This window comes from Thermobia domestica, chromosome 7, assembly GCF_964235325.1.
Source record: "Thermobia domestica chromosome 7, izTheDome1.hap1.1, whole genome shotgun sequence".
Lineage (NCBI taxonomy): Eukaryota > Metazoa > Arthropoda > Insecta > Zygentoma > Lepismatidae > Thermobia > Thermobia domestica.
In genome coordinates this window covers 152,910,724-152,928,387 of record NC_137460.1, presented here as the reverse complement: position 1 = coordinate 152,928,387, position 17,664 = coordinate 152,910,724, and the positions used below count along the sequence as shown (strand labels likewise).

The 17,664-nt window shown below is 35.0% G+C and overlaps 1 protein-coding gene across 8 annotated transcripts in view; it reads left to right on the top strand.

Moving 5' to 3' along the window:
• The first annotated feature begins 209 nt into the window (after positions 1 to 209).
• The window catches only part of DIP2 (disco-interacting protein 2), a 298,258-nt gene continuing 280,803 nt past the window's right edge, over positions 210 to 17,664 (top strand). For 5 of the 8 annotated variants that reach the window (XM_081765439.1, XM_081765437.1, XM_081765438.1 and 2 more), the window contains exon 1: positions 212 to 2,788. In XM_081765439.1, coding sequence (XP_081621565.1) covers positions 1,066 to 2,788 — 1,723 coding nt within the window. In that variant the 5' untranslated portion in view covers positions 212 to 1,065. Of the gene's footprint in view, positions 2,789 to 17,664 lie in introns of all 8 variants that reach the window. The other 3 variants (XM_081765446.1, XM_081765436.1, XM_081765435.1) reach the window with 2 other exon arrangements.

Genomic DNA, 17,664 nt, shown 5'->3' with positions numbered 1-17,664 from the left:
AAGGGCTGGACTTGTGGAAAGACCGATAGCCGGGCTTTGATCTCTTGAGCATTTAATAGTGTTGACCTTGTGCTGTTATGCCTCAGGTTATGCTGCTGCTTGCTCAGGTTGCTGAGAGATGATGGTCCTCTACTGAGATTCAGGCGTGCCTCTTTGAAGGTTGCTGGTTGGCTGCCTCGCCTAGCTGTGACTCGCGGCAGTGTAGCGAGTGGAACAGCCTGTTGTGGCCGCGGTCTTCAGTGGTGCTCCTTCCCCGCGAAACGCTTGCTCGTTGTCTTACCTGTGGTCAGGAGAATCTGTCGTACATTCTTATTCAGTCTGCAGTGAGTTGTGTACGTTTTCTCATGTTAGTTACTGCGTGCTGTGAATGTGATATTGATACATTAAATACTAATATTCATTTAAAAAGGAAATATATATATTTAATATTTTAAGAAATTTGGTGGTAGTGTTTAAACATCCTCAAGTGTGGTTTAGAAGAGGATCAGCAATGGTGTAGCGTGCCATGAACCGGATCTTCGATTGCTTCCTTTCAACAGCAGAGATCCACCCTAGGAAGAGAGCAATGTATGAACAGTTGTAGTGTTGTGAATGGCATGCGGATACAAGGAAGTGTGCATATAAAACGTGGTGAAGTTTTGTTGACAACAAAATGTGCCTGTTTATGTATTCCTTCTGGATAAAAACAGTGCCCTCGTGTCATGTAATTAACTACCAGCGTTATGGTGATATTTCATTGATGTAAAGGATATTTAGTTGTAATTGTTTACATGTGTGTGTGTGTTTTTTAATGCTTATCGGAGAGGTGACAGAATGAATGTAATGATTGTGACTGATCGTGTTGGTGGACCAAACGTTTCATTGTTGACAGAGTCTGTTATGCCTCCAGGCTTTTGCCTATTCAAAAGCTACAGTAAATTTTCTTGACAAATAATGTTGTCACTCTTCTTCCTCCTACTCCCACAGTCGAAAATGCTCATAGACCGCAAAGTCGCGTTCATTTGGGAATTTCATAACCATTAGATTTTTTTTTATTTCCTTTTGTTGTGATATTGTAGTATCAGAATGAAGCCCATTACATTGGAAAATCTGCGCCGTCTGATGGGGGGTCGAAGGAAGAAGGAACGAAATGAATCGTCGTTTAAAAGAAGCGATTCTTTTAAAAGAATATCGATTAAAAAACATTATCATGATCGTGGGGGGCACTCCAAATTACTTCCTCCTCCACCACCGACACCCATCCAATCAGAATGTGATTCCACTGCGAAAAAGTCGTTAGTTACTCCAGTAGTAGAATTGGATGAAAATTCCGAATCATTAGTTATTGGATATGGTCAGTGGATTCGGGGTATGAAATCGGAAGATTGCATTAAGCGACCCTTAGTGTTTCCAGCAACTACAACTTCCTCACATGAGAGGTCAATGTCACCATGTGAGAAAAAGTCAACTGGTGGTTCTTCTTCCGGAGTGGAAATATTGCGTTTTGAACGATCACCCGTATTTGTTCGAAAACGTATTCCCACATCCCCAGTGTCATCTTTGGAAACCAAAAGAGATGATAGATCAGATTCGTCAGCTAGTTCTTGCTTAGGAAGAATATGGATGGATCCCCCAATAATGATGTCTCCAAGAAGTCTTGATTTACCGTGTAATTACCCCCCTCGGCAATTACCTTCTCCTCCATGCACGACAAGCGGCGAGGAAAGTTTTTCCAATCCAAGTACGGGGAGTGGACGTGGAATTCACCACCATTCTTTGGAAAGTGCAATAAAAGATAAACCATTGCCACCCTTACCAACTAATAATAGATATTGTAATCGTCCCCCGTCCCCAGCTGTATTTGCTTGTAACGTGAACAGTGTACATATGGTAAACGTAAACAGAACATTATCCTCAACACAGACCACAAAATCAAGCTCAACTAAAACGCTTTCATCTCGGGGGTCTACAGACCCAATGTCATCCAGAGATTCTGGCTTTTCCTTCTCGATCTCAATACCAAAGTTCACAGACTTTAAATCGTCGGGTCCAGGCAGAAACCTATTTCGTAAAAAGGCAAAGCCGAAACCTAGTGTTAGCAAGGAGGGCTATTTTAAAAGGACGAGTTCTGTGCGAAAGTCAGAAAGCCGGGAATTGAAAAGAAATTCTGTAAGAAAGAGTAGGAAAAAGGGTGCGGGACGAAACAGACGGAAGAAACTAGGTACTGATCGAAGTGATATATATCAAGTAGTAGTGAGTAGACAACCACGGTCATTAAAATCCCTTAAATTAGATCCCATGATTTTTGTCCCACCAGAGAAAAGAAAACCAAAATTTGAAGGTGGTACAAGAAAACGAAGATACGAAGTATCGGAAATTCGAGACCAAAAAACTATATCCACGTTGGAGAGAGTTAAGTCCTCAACGTTGAGAGCTTGCGGTGAAGATGTTGAGGGAGTATATGCCACCATAGGCGATTCAAATCATGATAGTCTTTCCAAAATTAATACCACCGTCACATCTCCAGATAGCACACGAAGCGTTGTGATAAGTTGGACAACTCCAGCTAGTGATAAAGTGGTTCCTAGTGCTGGTGCAACAGTGGTTGAAAGTTATGTAAATGGTACAGAGGAGACGGATACTGAAGAGGACACTTACGTGCCTTTGGGTGTATCACCAGTGCCTCGTAGACGGCCTGTAAGGAGGAGGAAATCCGCGAGGAAGAATGTTAAGTATTTGGCCAAGCCTTCCATCTACAGGGCTCCTTCTACACTTCGGCGAAAGAAAAGTCTGGGACGTAAAACTGGAGGTAAGTGTCATTTTAATAATTGATAAAAATGTAGGGGAAAACCAAAACACAGTTGTATTCGCGCTGTTTCATCGCTTAAGGCAAAAGGAATGTAAAGTGCTTTGCGTCGTGTGTTATAAAATCAAGTACTCTTAGTGTATTTATTGTGTAGGGGTGAGTATTTTTTTATTTTCAGTATTCTACTAAAACATAGGTCTCAAGTACATACGTAAATACACTCCAGGCGTTGTTAATCTAGAAGCTTTGCGGTACGGTTCTTCAGAAAGACAAATAACACACAAAAACAATGGTTTGGTATGGATTTTTTCTCTTAATTTTTGCAGACTAGATGTAACTTAACATTCAGCACCAGCTTTGGACGCGTTCACTGGCCATGGCCTTTATTTGAAGTTACTGTAGCGGTTTTATTCCTTCCATGAGAAAAGAGAGAAAGAGAGATTAAGTAAACAAATACATGCAGCTCTGGCTAATGTGCATATGTCACGAATGAAGTGTGTTACTTCGTACCTTCATTTCCAGCCTAGTTTATTAGTAGACGAGATAATTTTAGTGCCCCTTTCCAGCACAGAGGCTGTGTGAAATGTGGACCTACAGTTTAAAATACAATTCGACCGACTGTAATGCGTTCAATATGCTTTCCCATCAGAAATCAAACCCGGGTCCCTGTGCACTAAAGACGCCCTAGTCACAATACCAGCCGAGAAGACTAAAATAAAGAAATAGAAATAAAAAATCATACCGAAATTTAAATTGCATCGTTGTATGTATTTCACTCTTATTCATCTTCGTAAAGGGTAGTTAGCGCAAAATCATAATTTGATAGCTGAATATACGTGAGGGGTGTAGTTTTATTTATTTATTGGTACAAAGATATTAGTATCAATAAATATAGATGTTTTAAATCTGCCATAAAAGAGCCATACAGAAATTCTTTCGTAGCCTGACCTTTTTCTTAACATTTTCGTTGATAAAGCAAATAATTTCTGCGTACTGATGTGAAGTACGTCATCTTCTGTTGTAACAGCATTTCTTTTGCCTCCAACTAACTTGTCATCAATATTAAGTTAAGTATTCATAGCTAAAGAATTAAACTAGGTATTTGTTCAGCAAATGAATGGGTGAAGTTTCAAATGCAACACATGACATTTTGTTCCTGCGAGTATAATTCCGTAATAGTATCGTAGTCACGATGAGTATGCAATATTAAACACGGTAATTTATTAAAGATGTTTTGCAGTATGATTTATCAGTAAGTTTGTCGATTTTTTTTTACATCTTTCAAAATAACAGAAGGACAAATAACAACGTGAAAGAAATGAAGCGCATAGCAGTTGAACGAATTTGTGGTCGTATTAACTAGTATCCTTTGAAATTTCCCCTAAGATTATGAAGACAAGAATCTTTACATTGGATGAAATCTGTAGAGAATTTCACAATAATCGTGAAATATTTGAATGACCAGTCGCTTCTAAAAGGTTTTCATAATTTCTAAAAGTTGACGATTCCTTTCAAACAAATCTTTGTAGTAAAAAAAAAAAAAAAAAAAAAAGTTTATTCTCTTTAAGTTACATAAAGCTATAATGAAATCAGTCTTTCTATTTACGAGTTGGTGTGTGAAGATTTTCTACTCGAGTCCCATCCATTACAATAGAAATGTGAACAAAAATTAGAAGTTATGGATTTTAGTCGAATGTGCCTGGTATTTAGGAGTTGAGTGTATGTATTTTTTTTATTACATTGTTAATACTAGGATCTGGATTCCGAGCTTCATTTTCTATATAAGAAACTCTTATGAACAATTATATTTGGTTTGTGCACTATAGTGTGAACATGGAAGTACGTTAAAAAAAAAAAATTGCAAATAGCGTTTTGGCTAAGAACTAGAATGCTTTGATATTTGCGTATCTCACGAATTTTTGTTTTTCTTTCCTCGTTGTGCCCTTGACTTTTAGGTCATAAATTTCCAAAGCGTGCAAAACAAAATCCTATATGGTAATAGAAGCAGGGCAATTATGTTTCCCCGAAGTTTTCGTGTATTTCCGTGCTGCAGGCATCCAGACGTGAATTACTGATCCTCTTCAATAACAAGAAAAACTTGTACGAATTATTGCTGTTTTAGCGTTGATATATGGAAGTTTGACAGTACTTTTTCTGATTCCTTGAAAACTTGTTTATTAGTAGTCGGCACTCAAAGTGGGTATACATAGAGCTTGTTAGTTTCAATGTGCAATGTAAAATATAGTTTCTTTAGTTAGTTAAACACTTGTATTCTCAGGTGTTCGAAAATGTAGAGGAAACACTTTTGTTTGTTTGTTTGTTTACTGAAGTTTAGCTTCCCTTTTCAGCACGGAGGCTATATGAAACATGGATCTACACTTTCAAGTGGAATCCGAACCAGGTAATGGATTCAAATTTCAGTGTTCTTTCAAGTAAACGTTCACCAAAGACGTGCGTGGTAGCCAATACACAAACGGGGAGGGCAAGAGGAAACACATTTACACTCATGTCCAAAATGATTGTAGCATATTTATAACTGTCTTTTTGTAAGAATATAATTTGATAATGATTTTGCAGGTTACTTTTAATACTGATACTATAGTTCATTCAAGGAACGTTCAGTACCTCATGTAAACAAATACACGTGGTGATTGTTTCATTTTATTGGTTAAAGAGCCTTGCAGCATCCATGCGGCAAAAGAAAATAGTCCATTGTCAAGTAAGCTGTTTTTCAACGTTTTCGTTGCTTATAAGGCTCATTACCAGAAATACAATTTACTTACAGTAAAATAACAGAAACAACACTCTATCTAAGAACTAAATTTAATTAATGCAATAAAAGAGAATACGCATGCGTAGAAACTGGGTTTGGCCCACCTTATGCGCGAATCACAGTTTACAATATGGCTGCGTGCGGGGAATATGCAAAACGCCGACAGGGTACAAGCACGTGCTTCTCGAAAGAAGCGGTGACTGATAGCCAATCATCCGATGACTGGCGGAGTAATACCATTCTACAATGTTTACATCAGGATCAGAAGGTTCGTTGAATGAACTTTATGTGTATAATCGGGAAATGTATATTTGTGGTAAATTTCATAGGAAAAGAATTATAAATACAAAAATTACAATGAGTAAAACAAAATGTTACTAAATGGACAAGAAAGTTTTATTTTCGTTTTATTGTTCTTATTTACTGCTCTTTTGACATGAAATTTGCCACATACATGTCTTTGTCGATTATACACATACTAACGTTATAAGAAATATAGGCCGAATTAGTTATCAAATTATATTCCTTCAACAACACATTTATAGACATGCGACAATAATTTTGGACATGAGTGTACAATGAAACGGTGTAATGCTATGTTCGCTGTTTTTGGTCCCCTCATATTTCCCAAAAAGCCCAGCCTATGCAAATAGTCACTTAACTGAATAATAATGATAGATGGTAATATCTCCATCGTTTCGTTGATGTAGGTAGGCATCCCACTTTTAATGATACTATCTGGTTTACTTCCTACACTTCCTACATTTTCAATTTTCTTCATTGTCGCTACGTTATTCACTGAAATCCAGAAAAGAGGGATGAGTTTAGCGAAGAGTCTTAGCGTTATTATTATTATTATTATTATTATTATTATTATTATTATTATTATTATTATTATTATTATTATTATTAATGTTTAAAAGTACGAACCATAGCAATTTATTACAGAGAAAAGTATGACGAGCAACCTGCACTGTAGCATATCTTTTTCTACTGAAAGTGAGCCCTGCTGATTATGATAAAGGGGAGGGGTTCTCAATCAATTTATTTAGTTCTTTGGAGACTTAGAGAACATAATTACAAGATACGTAATAGTGAATTTTAGCTGCATAATTTACACCAAAAACTGGAAGGAGAAATTATCAGCACAGTTTTCTTTAGTTGTTAGTAATCTTTCATTAATCATTCAGTATTTGTCGAAAATAGAAAAGAAAGAATTATCCTGATTCAAATCATCGTCATCTTATTATGTATTCATTCATCGTCCCATTGTGTCATAGAGTGGCTTTGCCTTGTGGTGGTGACTCACTTCTATAGTTGTACACACAATCAAAATCTTAATTGTGTCGTCAGTATCCTCAATGATAGTCTTTTAATAAGGAAAGTTCACGCATATTGGAATTTCCGTAGCGATTATGTTTCGTCTTGTTTGCGTAATACTGGGAGCAGTTGTGTTCTAATATCTGTTCCGAAAAATATACATATTTTGATTTTACACTAATATATATATATATATATATATATATATATATATATATATATATATATATATATATATATATATATATATATATATATCCTTAATTTGATTTCCCTTTTTAAGAAAATCACTAGAACAATGTGTTCTCCAAGTTATATGCGATCTACAAAACTCATCCGATCATGCCTACCTTTGGCATGACGGGCATCAAATTTAGGGTTTAGATTTCATAAAATAAAAGTTTTACCAAAATTGATATTTAAACAAGAATTAGAAATAAATACATGGAGCAGATCTGTTATAAATAAAGTACCGGTAAGCTTATCCCAGCGTATGCTTATAATAAATATTTACTAAAATCAACGAAAAACCTTTGAAATGAATTTTTGAACATAAAATAGATCGAACTGGGTTTTTATCATTTTACTTTGATAATCAATTGTCTTCGAATTGAAGTAATTGGTATGTCCATTGAGGAGGATGTTGAAACATTATAAACTTTCCTAGAATGTTAGACAACCCACTCGACATAGTTGTAGTTGATGGTTGCAGACTCCACGTCATATTCTGTTGATTGGTTTGTTGAATTGGAGTTTAGTGTCCTTTTCAGCGGCGAAGTTGTATATAAGACGTGAATCTACAGCTCAACATGGGATCTGAACCTCATGAGCCCCTACTGGGAATCGAATCCAGGCCTCTTTCGCCAAAGGCACGCACGCTAATCATACAGCCATGGGGGACCCATATTCTGCTCTTGTTGACACTTGGGTCGTGTGAGCTTTTGGGGCCAGAAGGGAGATCCATAAATGTAAAAACGGAATACTGTCGTTTTTAAAATGGACGATGCCCGTTTACGTATTACTATTACTTTGTATTCTGAGGAAGATAGATGTATCCAGCATGAAGTAGGATTATAATGATAGAGATAGATAAGAAGTCTTTAATTCAAAACATCTTTGCTTTTCTATTGATGTACGCAGTGGCGGATCCAGGATATGATCAAGGGAGGGGCTAAACCATAGTTTGCCGTTTTATCCAGTGTAAAGCAGGATTGAAGCCCATTTTATCCAGTGTATACCTGAGCGTCAAGGGGGGCCTATAGCCCCCTTGGATCCACCACTGGATGTACGTGTAACGATATTCTTTATTTTCTGCCCACTTTCCACTACTGTATCTCAAAAAAATTGTAATAAATGATACGTACTGTACATTCAATATACGTTTCTCTGAAACTGTGGTTTCGAATTGAAAGGCTGTGAAAGGTTAGCAAGAGGACCTGGATATAGAAAGATGAAATAATGTGAATAATTATCCATGATACGAAGCCGAACCTGGAATATTAATATGCACCAAAACCTATGTAATACTAAGCAAGCGAGGAAACGGAACGGGGCGTGTAGTTTACAGGGTTTTCTAAAGGCACTAACTAAAAGAGTTTGGGAACGTACGCTTTAAAAACTAACCACTAAAATGGGAATCCAGAGTTAGAATTGGACGCACACCTATGATTAATAGACAGTACTAAACTTCCATTTGAGTTATCGTGCAGGAATTAATTTGCTGTTCTATGATGAACTTGACTTCGTTACTATTTGTGTTTACGCCGTATATAATTCTTTTCATACATATTTATCTGTATGTTTACATTACACAATTGTTCTGCTTATTTACTACGTGAGAATGCGGACCACGTAGTTTTTTTCTTTCTCTCCTTTTGGCTACTGCTGTCTTCAGAGAGGTTGCTTTACATTTGTATGTGTAACGTATGATGCAACTGAGCATCATTCACTATAACAAAAAAGATGAATGCAAATTTCAGTTTATATAGTAGCCTCTTTTCTTTCTCTTGTCTGTGTACGTGAGTGGCTGTAGGTGAATTGAAAGAGCAGTTAATGGGATAATGTTGAGTAAAAATCTGGAAGACTAGAAGAAGGGCTTTGTGATATTGCAAGTCTGCAAATAATATGCGGTTGGAAGTGAATAAAATTGTAACCTGAGAAGATCCTTAGATCTTTGCTTTCACTTTCTCTTTCTCTTAGCACTTTTACTCGTTTTTGACTTTTTCTGTTTTTCAATGCATTCACTTTTAGTGCTTTAACTGAAACTACAATGTGGTTTCAATTACGGTGTTTCCTTTCTGTTTTTACGTGATCAGTTTCACAAAGTTTATCCGAAATCTATGGTATACTCATTGCTAATACATAGTGTAGTATACACATGCAAATTTCAAGTATATATACGCAAGTTTGTTCCACAGTTGCTGTCACTTCTTTAGCTCACTTTCTGATTTAACTTTAGAGAGGATTGGTTCTCTTTAGTTTTATAACAAACTGTAGATAAATAGACTACACTAACAAACAAACAATGACTCAGTTTGCCGAAAAATGAAATGTGTGTTTGGATGTTCATTCTACCTTCAATTATGATATAATTCAAACTGGCCCTATTTGCTTTCAGCATAAAGACGTGATTCTGTAGTTATTTGAACAACTGAAGTTCGGAAGCTGGTTCACCTAAAAAAGAAAAAGAAAAACCTAAGGTTATTATTTCTAGTCAATATCATTAATATATTTTAGGCAATTATTAAACTTGATTAATTATAGAATGCACATATTGGAAGAGAGATTTTTTTGAAGCATTTAAGTGCGAAATATGACCTTATTTCTGTTCCTGTACATAAATACTTCTCCCTAACGTGCTGTATAAAGAATATTTCGTGATGGCACAATTCATAAAGAATTCTGTCTTCCTAGACAAAATTTCGCTATCTTTCTCTTCATGTAGATAACTGGTTTCCTCTCTATCTTGGGGCAGCACAGACAAATTTGTATCTCCATTTGGATGCGAGCGTAGCGAAATACCTGTTCGGTTATATAACAATGTATATGCTTTTATTACCTTTATATCAAATATTTCTAGGACAAGGTAACAACCTCATCCTTCAAATTCTTGTCTAGGGACCAGTTCTACTTACTACATTTGATAAACTTTCAATTTGTCAAGCTATGATAAAACTATCAGATACTTATGTCCGACATTGCTTTATACCGGTACTGCCATTAAATGATGATAAAACACATATTTACAACTTATTCTCTGTTGAGCTTTTCAGGAACTTCGAAGCAAAAAATTGTTCTTAAGAATAATATCGTTTGTTGCGTTAAATGTTGTATTTCTGTATTAGTATTATATTTTTCCTTTTATGTTAATGTATTACAATTTCTAATTATATTCTTCTTAACTAGCTATATATAAAACTACATGAACTCACTGACACAAAGAAACGGGTACTTTTGGTTGACGTGGAAAGTTGAAATTGGACATACTTGCAGTTTTTCGGGACTAACCCATAGGAAAGTTGCGAAAAGTTAATATTTTTAATTTTAAGGTCATCTAAAGGGGGGGGGGATGGAGAAATTCCACATGTTATTTAAATGGGCCTTGTTTTAGGCCCATCTCGTGTTTTAGGTACTTGGAATTGGATTAAAAACTTAAAATTCGGTATACTTGTACGTTTTCTATAGGATTATTTAAGAAATTCACTAAATATAAACATTTCCAACTTTAGAGTGGTTTTGTGGGGAACTGAATCTTCCTCATGTTATTTATATAGGACATCTACGCCCCGAAATGTATAGACACTTCCTGTAGGGCTACAATGATGAAATTTGTCATGATTGTATCCTTCTAGGAGTAACCCACAGGAAAATTGCCAAAACCTAATATTTTTAGTTCTTAGGGGGTCTGAAGGGGAAATGAAAAATCTCCATGTTATTTAAGTAGGCGTTTCCTTGGAATACAAAATCTTACCTTTTAGGTAGTTGAAATACGAAAAGAAACTTGAAATTCGGTAGCATTGTGGCTTTAAGAGGTGCGAGGTCGTAAGCCGAGTGAAGGTGTGTATCTGGGGCGGAGCCCTCATCGAGCCGAAGAATAGTCTGGCTATAAAGTTTCAGTCAACAGCTTTCAAACCTAAGCGAAAATAGATGTAACTCTCCGAGCTGTGTCAGAAGATAGGATCTTTCGTGATTCGTTGTTAAAATGATTCGAATAATATTTCTTCTGTTACTCAAATACCTGAATATTTGGTTTCAATACTTAAACAGTCTTTCGTTTTTCGAATAATCATTCGTTAACCACCGAGTAATTGTTCGAACTACGAATTTTGTCGAATAACGGATAACTTATTCGAAGAATCCATTATTCGAATTTTTACAGAACGTTGTACATCTGTTATTGTTGGTGTCTGTTCACAAGCTTGTTTTTATTTGGTTCTAGAATTATGTGTACTGTTCAGTATTCAATGCAGCTAAAAAGGAAGGAAAATGGAGACAGAGCATGAATTCTTCCTGTGTTACTAGCAGTTTGTCGCAGGAAGTGTTATATTTTTAAGTTTCCTTACTGGGACATTTCTTTTTCTTTTCTGAGATGCACACACACACATATATATATACATATTGTGACAGGTTGTTGAACTTCTGCCCAAATATCCAGAACAACAACTTTGATGCGAGCAAGCGAGTTAAAGATTGCGTATCTCCAGTGACGCGGTGACAAATCTCGGCAATTTAATTGGTTTCCATCGTTCCATATGACTAGAAGGGAAACTATTCGACTGAGTCTCTTCTTGTTTTTAAAAGGATTCGTTTCTCTCTGTCTTCTCTTTCCGCTTCATTCAATTTACACTTGATTGCGTGTTAACTTACCTTTTTTTATTATTGTTAGTGTGATACGAGTTCTTTTCGATTACTTAGTAAAGATACATATTATTGGATAGATTTTCAGCTACAATGGACAATGTTACACACTCTAAACTTCTGAAAATGCTTCCTTTTTCTTTCGGTAATATAATTTTGTTAGGACATTGGAGAACTATAGACAACAACAGATATAACGTGCTAGTGAACAGTTTGGCATAGACCTATGTAGTACTCAAATAAATAAATAAATAAATAAATAAATAAATAATGGTTTCAACAGAATTAATACATATATAATATATCAGTATTGGTAACGAAATATATATATACTTTTTAGTGCCATCAAATTTCGTACACCCTCAAGCTTGTTTTGTTATTTTACTGAGTTTGATATGATTTATTAATTGATGTATGTCTCATTTGTGTAATAAGAATCATAATTTTAGGTTATATCTCATAAACTATATTGTGTATAGCTACTTTAGGTTATATCTCATAAACTAGCCTATTTCAAGTGTGCCCCTGCTGGCGGTGCTGTCAATGTGTGTTTTCCCGTATCTCCCTCGAAAGAGGAGAGACAAGTTGCTGTGGCCGAGATTTTTCAATGGTTGGATGCTGACCGAATTGCCACATTGAATTATTTAACGGGCTTCGTTGTGCGCTGTCTTGTTAGCCATTCTAAGTAGCCTACGATCTTCTTTCGCCAAAATCAAACTACTGAATGAAATATTGATAAATAGCCGAGTTCATTGACTTCTTTCCCCAAAGCAAAGGGAAAGTTTCCTCCGTAAGGGGTCAGCAGGGATGGGGCTGAAGTATGTCTCACATTTTCCGAGGACACACTTGAAATAGAAAGGCTGTAGCATCTTGCTAGTGTCATAATGGAAAGCCTCATGACGCTATATTTCAGCATCAGTTGTATCAAAACAGATGGAGTTGTTATTGTACAACATCGATCTTTTGAAAGGTTTACAAATGAGCTAGTTCTCGATATTCTCGGAAACTACACTCACCTATATCATCTCATGTATTTCAATGTGGTCTGAATGTTATTATGTTTCATCTTTGGATATTATTATTTTTCTCGTTAAACGCTATTATTATTTTAGAATTCTTTTCTTTTGTACACAGACAGTTCACAAGCAACCAAAATGATCGTCGGGGACGATACTAGAGAGTAAACGTATTTACACGTTATGAAATTTTTGTATTATGACATCAAATAAAAAAACAAAGATATATACGAAAAAAATCAAATAGGATATTTCGTATAATGACACATTTCCAAATAATAACTTCTTAAATGTGGAAGAATATCCGATACGTAGTAACAGAAAACAGTGTAATCACATAGGACATTTTCATGTACACTTCCATCACTGATACAGCGAATATCATATCATCGTAACTGTATTTTTATTCATCGTTGTTTAATGTCAATAATGTATTCTAGCTGTATAAGCCGCATTTTTGCAAAAACAGCACTATCAATTAAGTGCGCGATTTATACTCCCTTAATGATCAGAAATACGAGCTATGTAAGCTCGCAACTTAGTAGCACTTACTTTATACTGGTTAATGTTGGCCGCCATTCAATGTGGAATGGTAGGTGAACCCTTTAAAGATGGATTTCATTAAAATAATTAACTGTAATGGTCGTTTTAAATTGCAAATTATATGATTTGCTTATAAATATGGTAATCAAGACTCGGTTCGAATACCAGTAGAGACTACTGTGTCTTGAGTGATGCACCATTTATTTCTGGTTATCATCATAGTAGTGCAATGGGTGTCCTACATATATGTACAACATGCTATTTTTATTTTTTTCTACCTTTCTTGCACATCATCTGTCGAGAAAACTTAATTCCCGTTAAGCTTTAACTTGCGGTTTTACAGAGTAGGAGCACTTATTACAAAGCACTTTTATGTGCACTCAGGTCCAAAATTATTGTCGCATGTCTATAAATATGTTGTTTAGGAGTATAATTTGGTAACGAATTTGCCCGGTATTTCTTATAATGTTAGTATGTATATAATCGGCAAAGACATCTATGTGGAAAATTTCATGGCAAAAGAGCAGTAAATAAGAACAATAAAACGAAAATAAAATTCTCTTGTCCATTTAGCAACATTTTGTTTTACTCATTCTAATTTTCGTATTTATAATTCTTTTCCAATGAAATTTACCACACATATATATTTCCCGATTATACATATAGTATCAGTATTAAAAGTACCCTGCAAAATAATTATCAAATTATATTCTTACAAGAAGACAGTTACAGATATGTGACAATCATTTTGGACATGAGTGTACATCACCAACTGCCTAAGCTATGCAAATTCATTTGGTAATTTCCCACTGTAACACGAAAAGACGTTTAATTGCTGCATTCTAAAGATAAAATCCTGAAAAATTCATGAATCAAAGAAAATCAATCGGTCATTCGATATAGCACAAAAAGTGCAAATTGTTGGACGCACTCTAGTTCCAACGAATTGTTTTTATCTGCACAGCTGCTAGGTTAACGTTTAACGACAAAAATGTTATACTAAAGAGATTAATAGTGTTAGCAATAATTGTTCTGAAAATGTAGTAGATTTCGTGGAACAAAATTACCATTTAAAACTTATTAATAAACAAAAACTTATAGAGCCTATATAATATTTATTGAGGACACTTAAATTCGAGGGGGAAAGCGTTCCATAAATTGCTTATTTTAAAAATGTTGACATGTTATAAAACAAGAAGAAATCTCTAAATAATGACGTTAAGCTAACACAATTCCCAAAATAACCGCTTATAAGTTTAATTTTGTAAATTGAAATCTAAAGCTCAGAATAAAATGTTTCCGAACAGAAAACGAGATGTAAGCAGGGCTTTATACATATTATAAAAGTATGTTTCTTGGATTTTGGTAATTCTTTCTTGCCTACCAGATTGCATTTAGACAACCAGTAAAACACATATATAAGATAAAACACACACAACTTCCAGGTATTTGATAAGGTAGTTAAGCGGACATAATGACATTTGTTATATGGTGGTTGCATAACGAAAACTTGTTGACAACAATTGCAATGCTAGTTTAAAAATCAATCAAGATAGTCAGCTGTGGACTGAACATAAGACCCCACAAGTATCGGATCTTGTAAACGCAGTTTAATCCACTACAGGAAAACAAAAGTGGTACTGGAACAAGAAAGCCATAGAATGTCAAAAAAGCGAATGTGGCAATTTTGTTTAACCAGAAAAATTCGGCTTTTATGGGAAACTTTCGCCTCCTCCCCCCCAAAAAAGACGTTTTTGCATCTCGAGAATCAATGCAGATACATAAACTAACAAAAACGGACCGAAAGTACACTTTATCATCCAATATTATCACAGGTACATTTATGTGTGTGAAAATTTTAGTGCACATTAGCGTGTCACTGGAATTTATATATATGTTTTCTGTGCACATCGAATTGGAAAGTAGCAAATTGTTAAGGGATTGCAGTAATTGTATTGTTTTATGTGTGTGTAGACCTTATATTTACGCGTTATTTTTCAAGTAGTTTAATTCTTGTTTCTAGGAAATCCGTGTTTTTAAACAGAAAAATTGCAGTGAGAAAAACCTTTTATTTGTTTTTTTCTTCCTCTTAATTATGTGTGTATGTGTGTGTGTGTTTTAATCTCTAGAATGTAACAATAAACAAGTGTAGGAGGAGAATAGGGGAGCAAGAAGAGGCAGCGGAAACTAAACCACTGTTCATAGACGACCTTTTGTGACATACATTTTCTTCTCTCCTTTCCCAATACAATTTTATTGTCATTTGTTCTCTGTTACATTGTGACCTAACTGGGAAGATGGTGCTAATGTGTGTTTGAAAGACGAACTCTCAGCCAGTGTTCACTGAAGCTTTTCTTTTCGTAAATATGACAATTTAGTTTCTAGAACTCCTTTACACAATATATGGGTTAGTTCTAATATACTGGCTTCGCTTCTTGTCAAGTAAAATGAAGATCATTGTAGTAGAATATATTTAGGATGTGAGTAATAACTATGAGCCGCTTTTCCGGTTACAATATGTAGTATACCAAAATGAAAACTCTAAAATTAATGTTGTTTGAAAATGTTTAAATTTTGTATTTAGTAAATATTTTAATATATAGTAAAACCTGTCTGATGGTGCCTAATAGTTCTACGTGATATGCTGTATGTTTGCAGAAGATGGTCGTTTACTTTGAAAGAAAAACGCACACTAAAAGTATTTAAAAGTAAAAATCATAGGTGAATATTCTGACCCAAGAGGAACGAGCAACTGGATAATTTATACCGTTTACTTAACATAGGTGTGTTTAAGAGGACAAATCTTGTAGCCAGAATGGACGAAAGTAGGAACACTTTCAAAATTTTAACTAGAAACTCAATCGGAAAAAGACCATTAGGAAGACCTAGACTCAGATAAGAGAACAGGACTTCCTTATCGCTAAATTACTTTACTTAGATTTTCTTCGTTGCGTTTTTTCTATCTCGTACAAAATTCTGTAATTCTAAAATTTTAGGCAAAGAAGGACAACTAACAGTTCAGATGTTGGTTAAAGATGTAACTCATAATTTCCACAAGTTGAGATATATTTGAGATATATCTGCATAAGATCAGCCATATCTATTTAAAGAACCCTATATTATTATGCATAGTTGGAATTGGACAAGTGAATTTTCTTTGGCCAATTGAGCTTCTTATTTGAATATTCAAAAGTTGTATGCAGTGTTGTAGGAACACGACCTTTGAATGAGATGTTACTTTTTATTTTATTTTATTTTATTTTATTTTATTTTTTATACAAGACTACACAAGTTGACTTTGCCTTGAATTCAAACGATGCTCCAGCCACACCCACATTACCGTAAGTCTACGTCCGTTTATATCTACAACCAATAGCTCGACAATTCGGTTGTGTTATGTGTGACAGTATCTTCTGAAGATCACAATCAAGAATGTTAGCACACAGTTGCATTAGTTGTTAATCTGTGGTGATTGATGCTGGTGAAGCTACAATTTCTTTGTTAACACTGAAATCTTATATAGTGCAAAAAGAATCAGTTCCACAAGTTATTTAACAACTTCCGCGAAACTTAACAGATACAATGTTCAGCTGACATTCATTGCTTCACACAAATGTGTAATTTTGCTTGAACCTCGATAATTGTGGAGAACAGAGTATTGAATTGTTTTGCTGTTTTTTTTTTTTTTTTTTCTAGTTTGTAACGGACTAGTAGTACATATTTGTAATACATTCATTGGGGGTTGCTGCAGAAAAAGTTCAAAAGTGGTTCCGTTATATTGAAGCATTTTCAGTGTTTGGATAACGTGCCTAAGTAGGATTCATAGTATGTATGTTCAAGAAAGAAAGAAAAATGAGAGAAAACAGTACTAGCACATTAAGTGCTCTTTGTTTAAAACGAAGGAAAGAGAAAAGAAGAAGTGTGTTGCCAATTACATTGCCATAAAAGGAAATGAGATAGGAACTAGTGTGTTCATTCAGAGATGTATACTCATATGTTCATAGAGTATGCTTTTTTCTTCTTCGCTGTTTACTTTTCTAACGCAATACTTTGTATCGTAGGTTGCTCAATGTACGAATTGTGTGTGCTAGAATTTGAAGCGTTTGTTGTGTATTAAAACGGTTTTTAACTTGAGGTGTGTGAAAAGAATTTTTTTTTTATTTATTGCAAATGACACAAGTTGCGGGTTACATTGATTTTTTAAAAAGTAATTGACAAATTATGTACATTGTTCGCTGTGTGTATGTACTATTCACGGGTATAGCATACATACAAAACTCCTAGACTCATTCCAGATTTAAGTTCAGTCAAGATAAAAATCATACGGTTAACTGATTGTGGTTTCAGGCTTGTTTAGTTATTATTCTTGA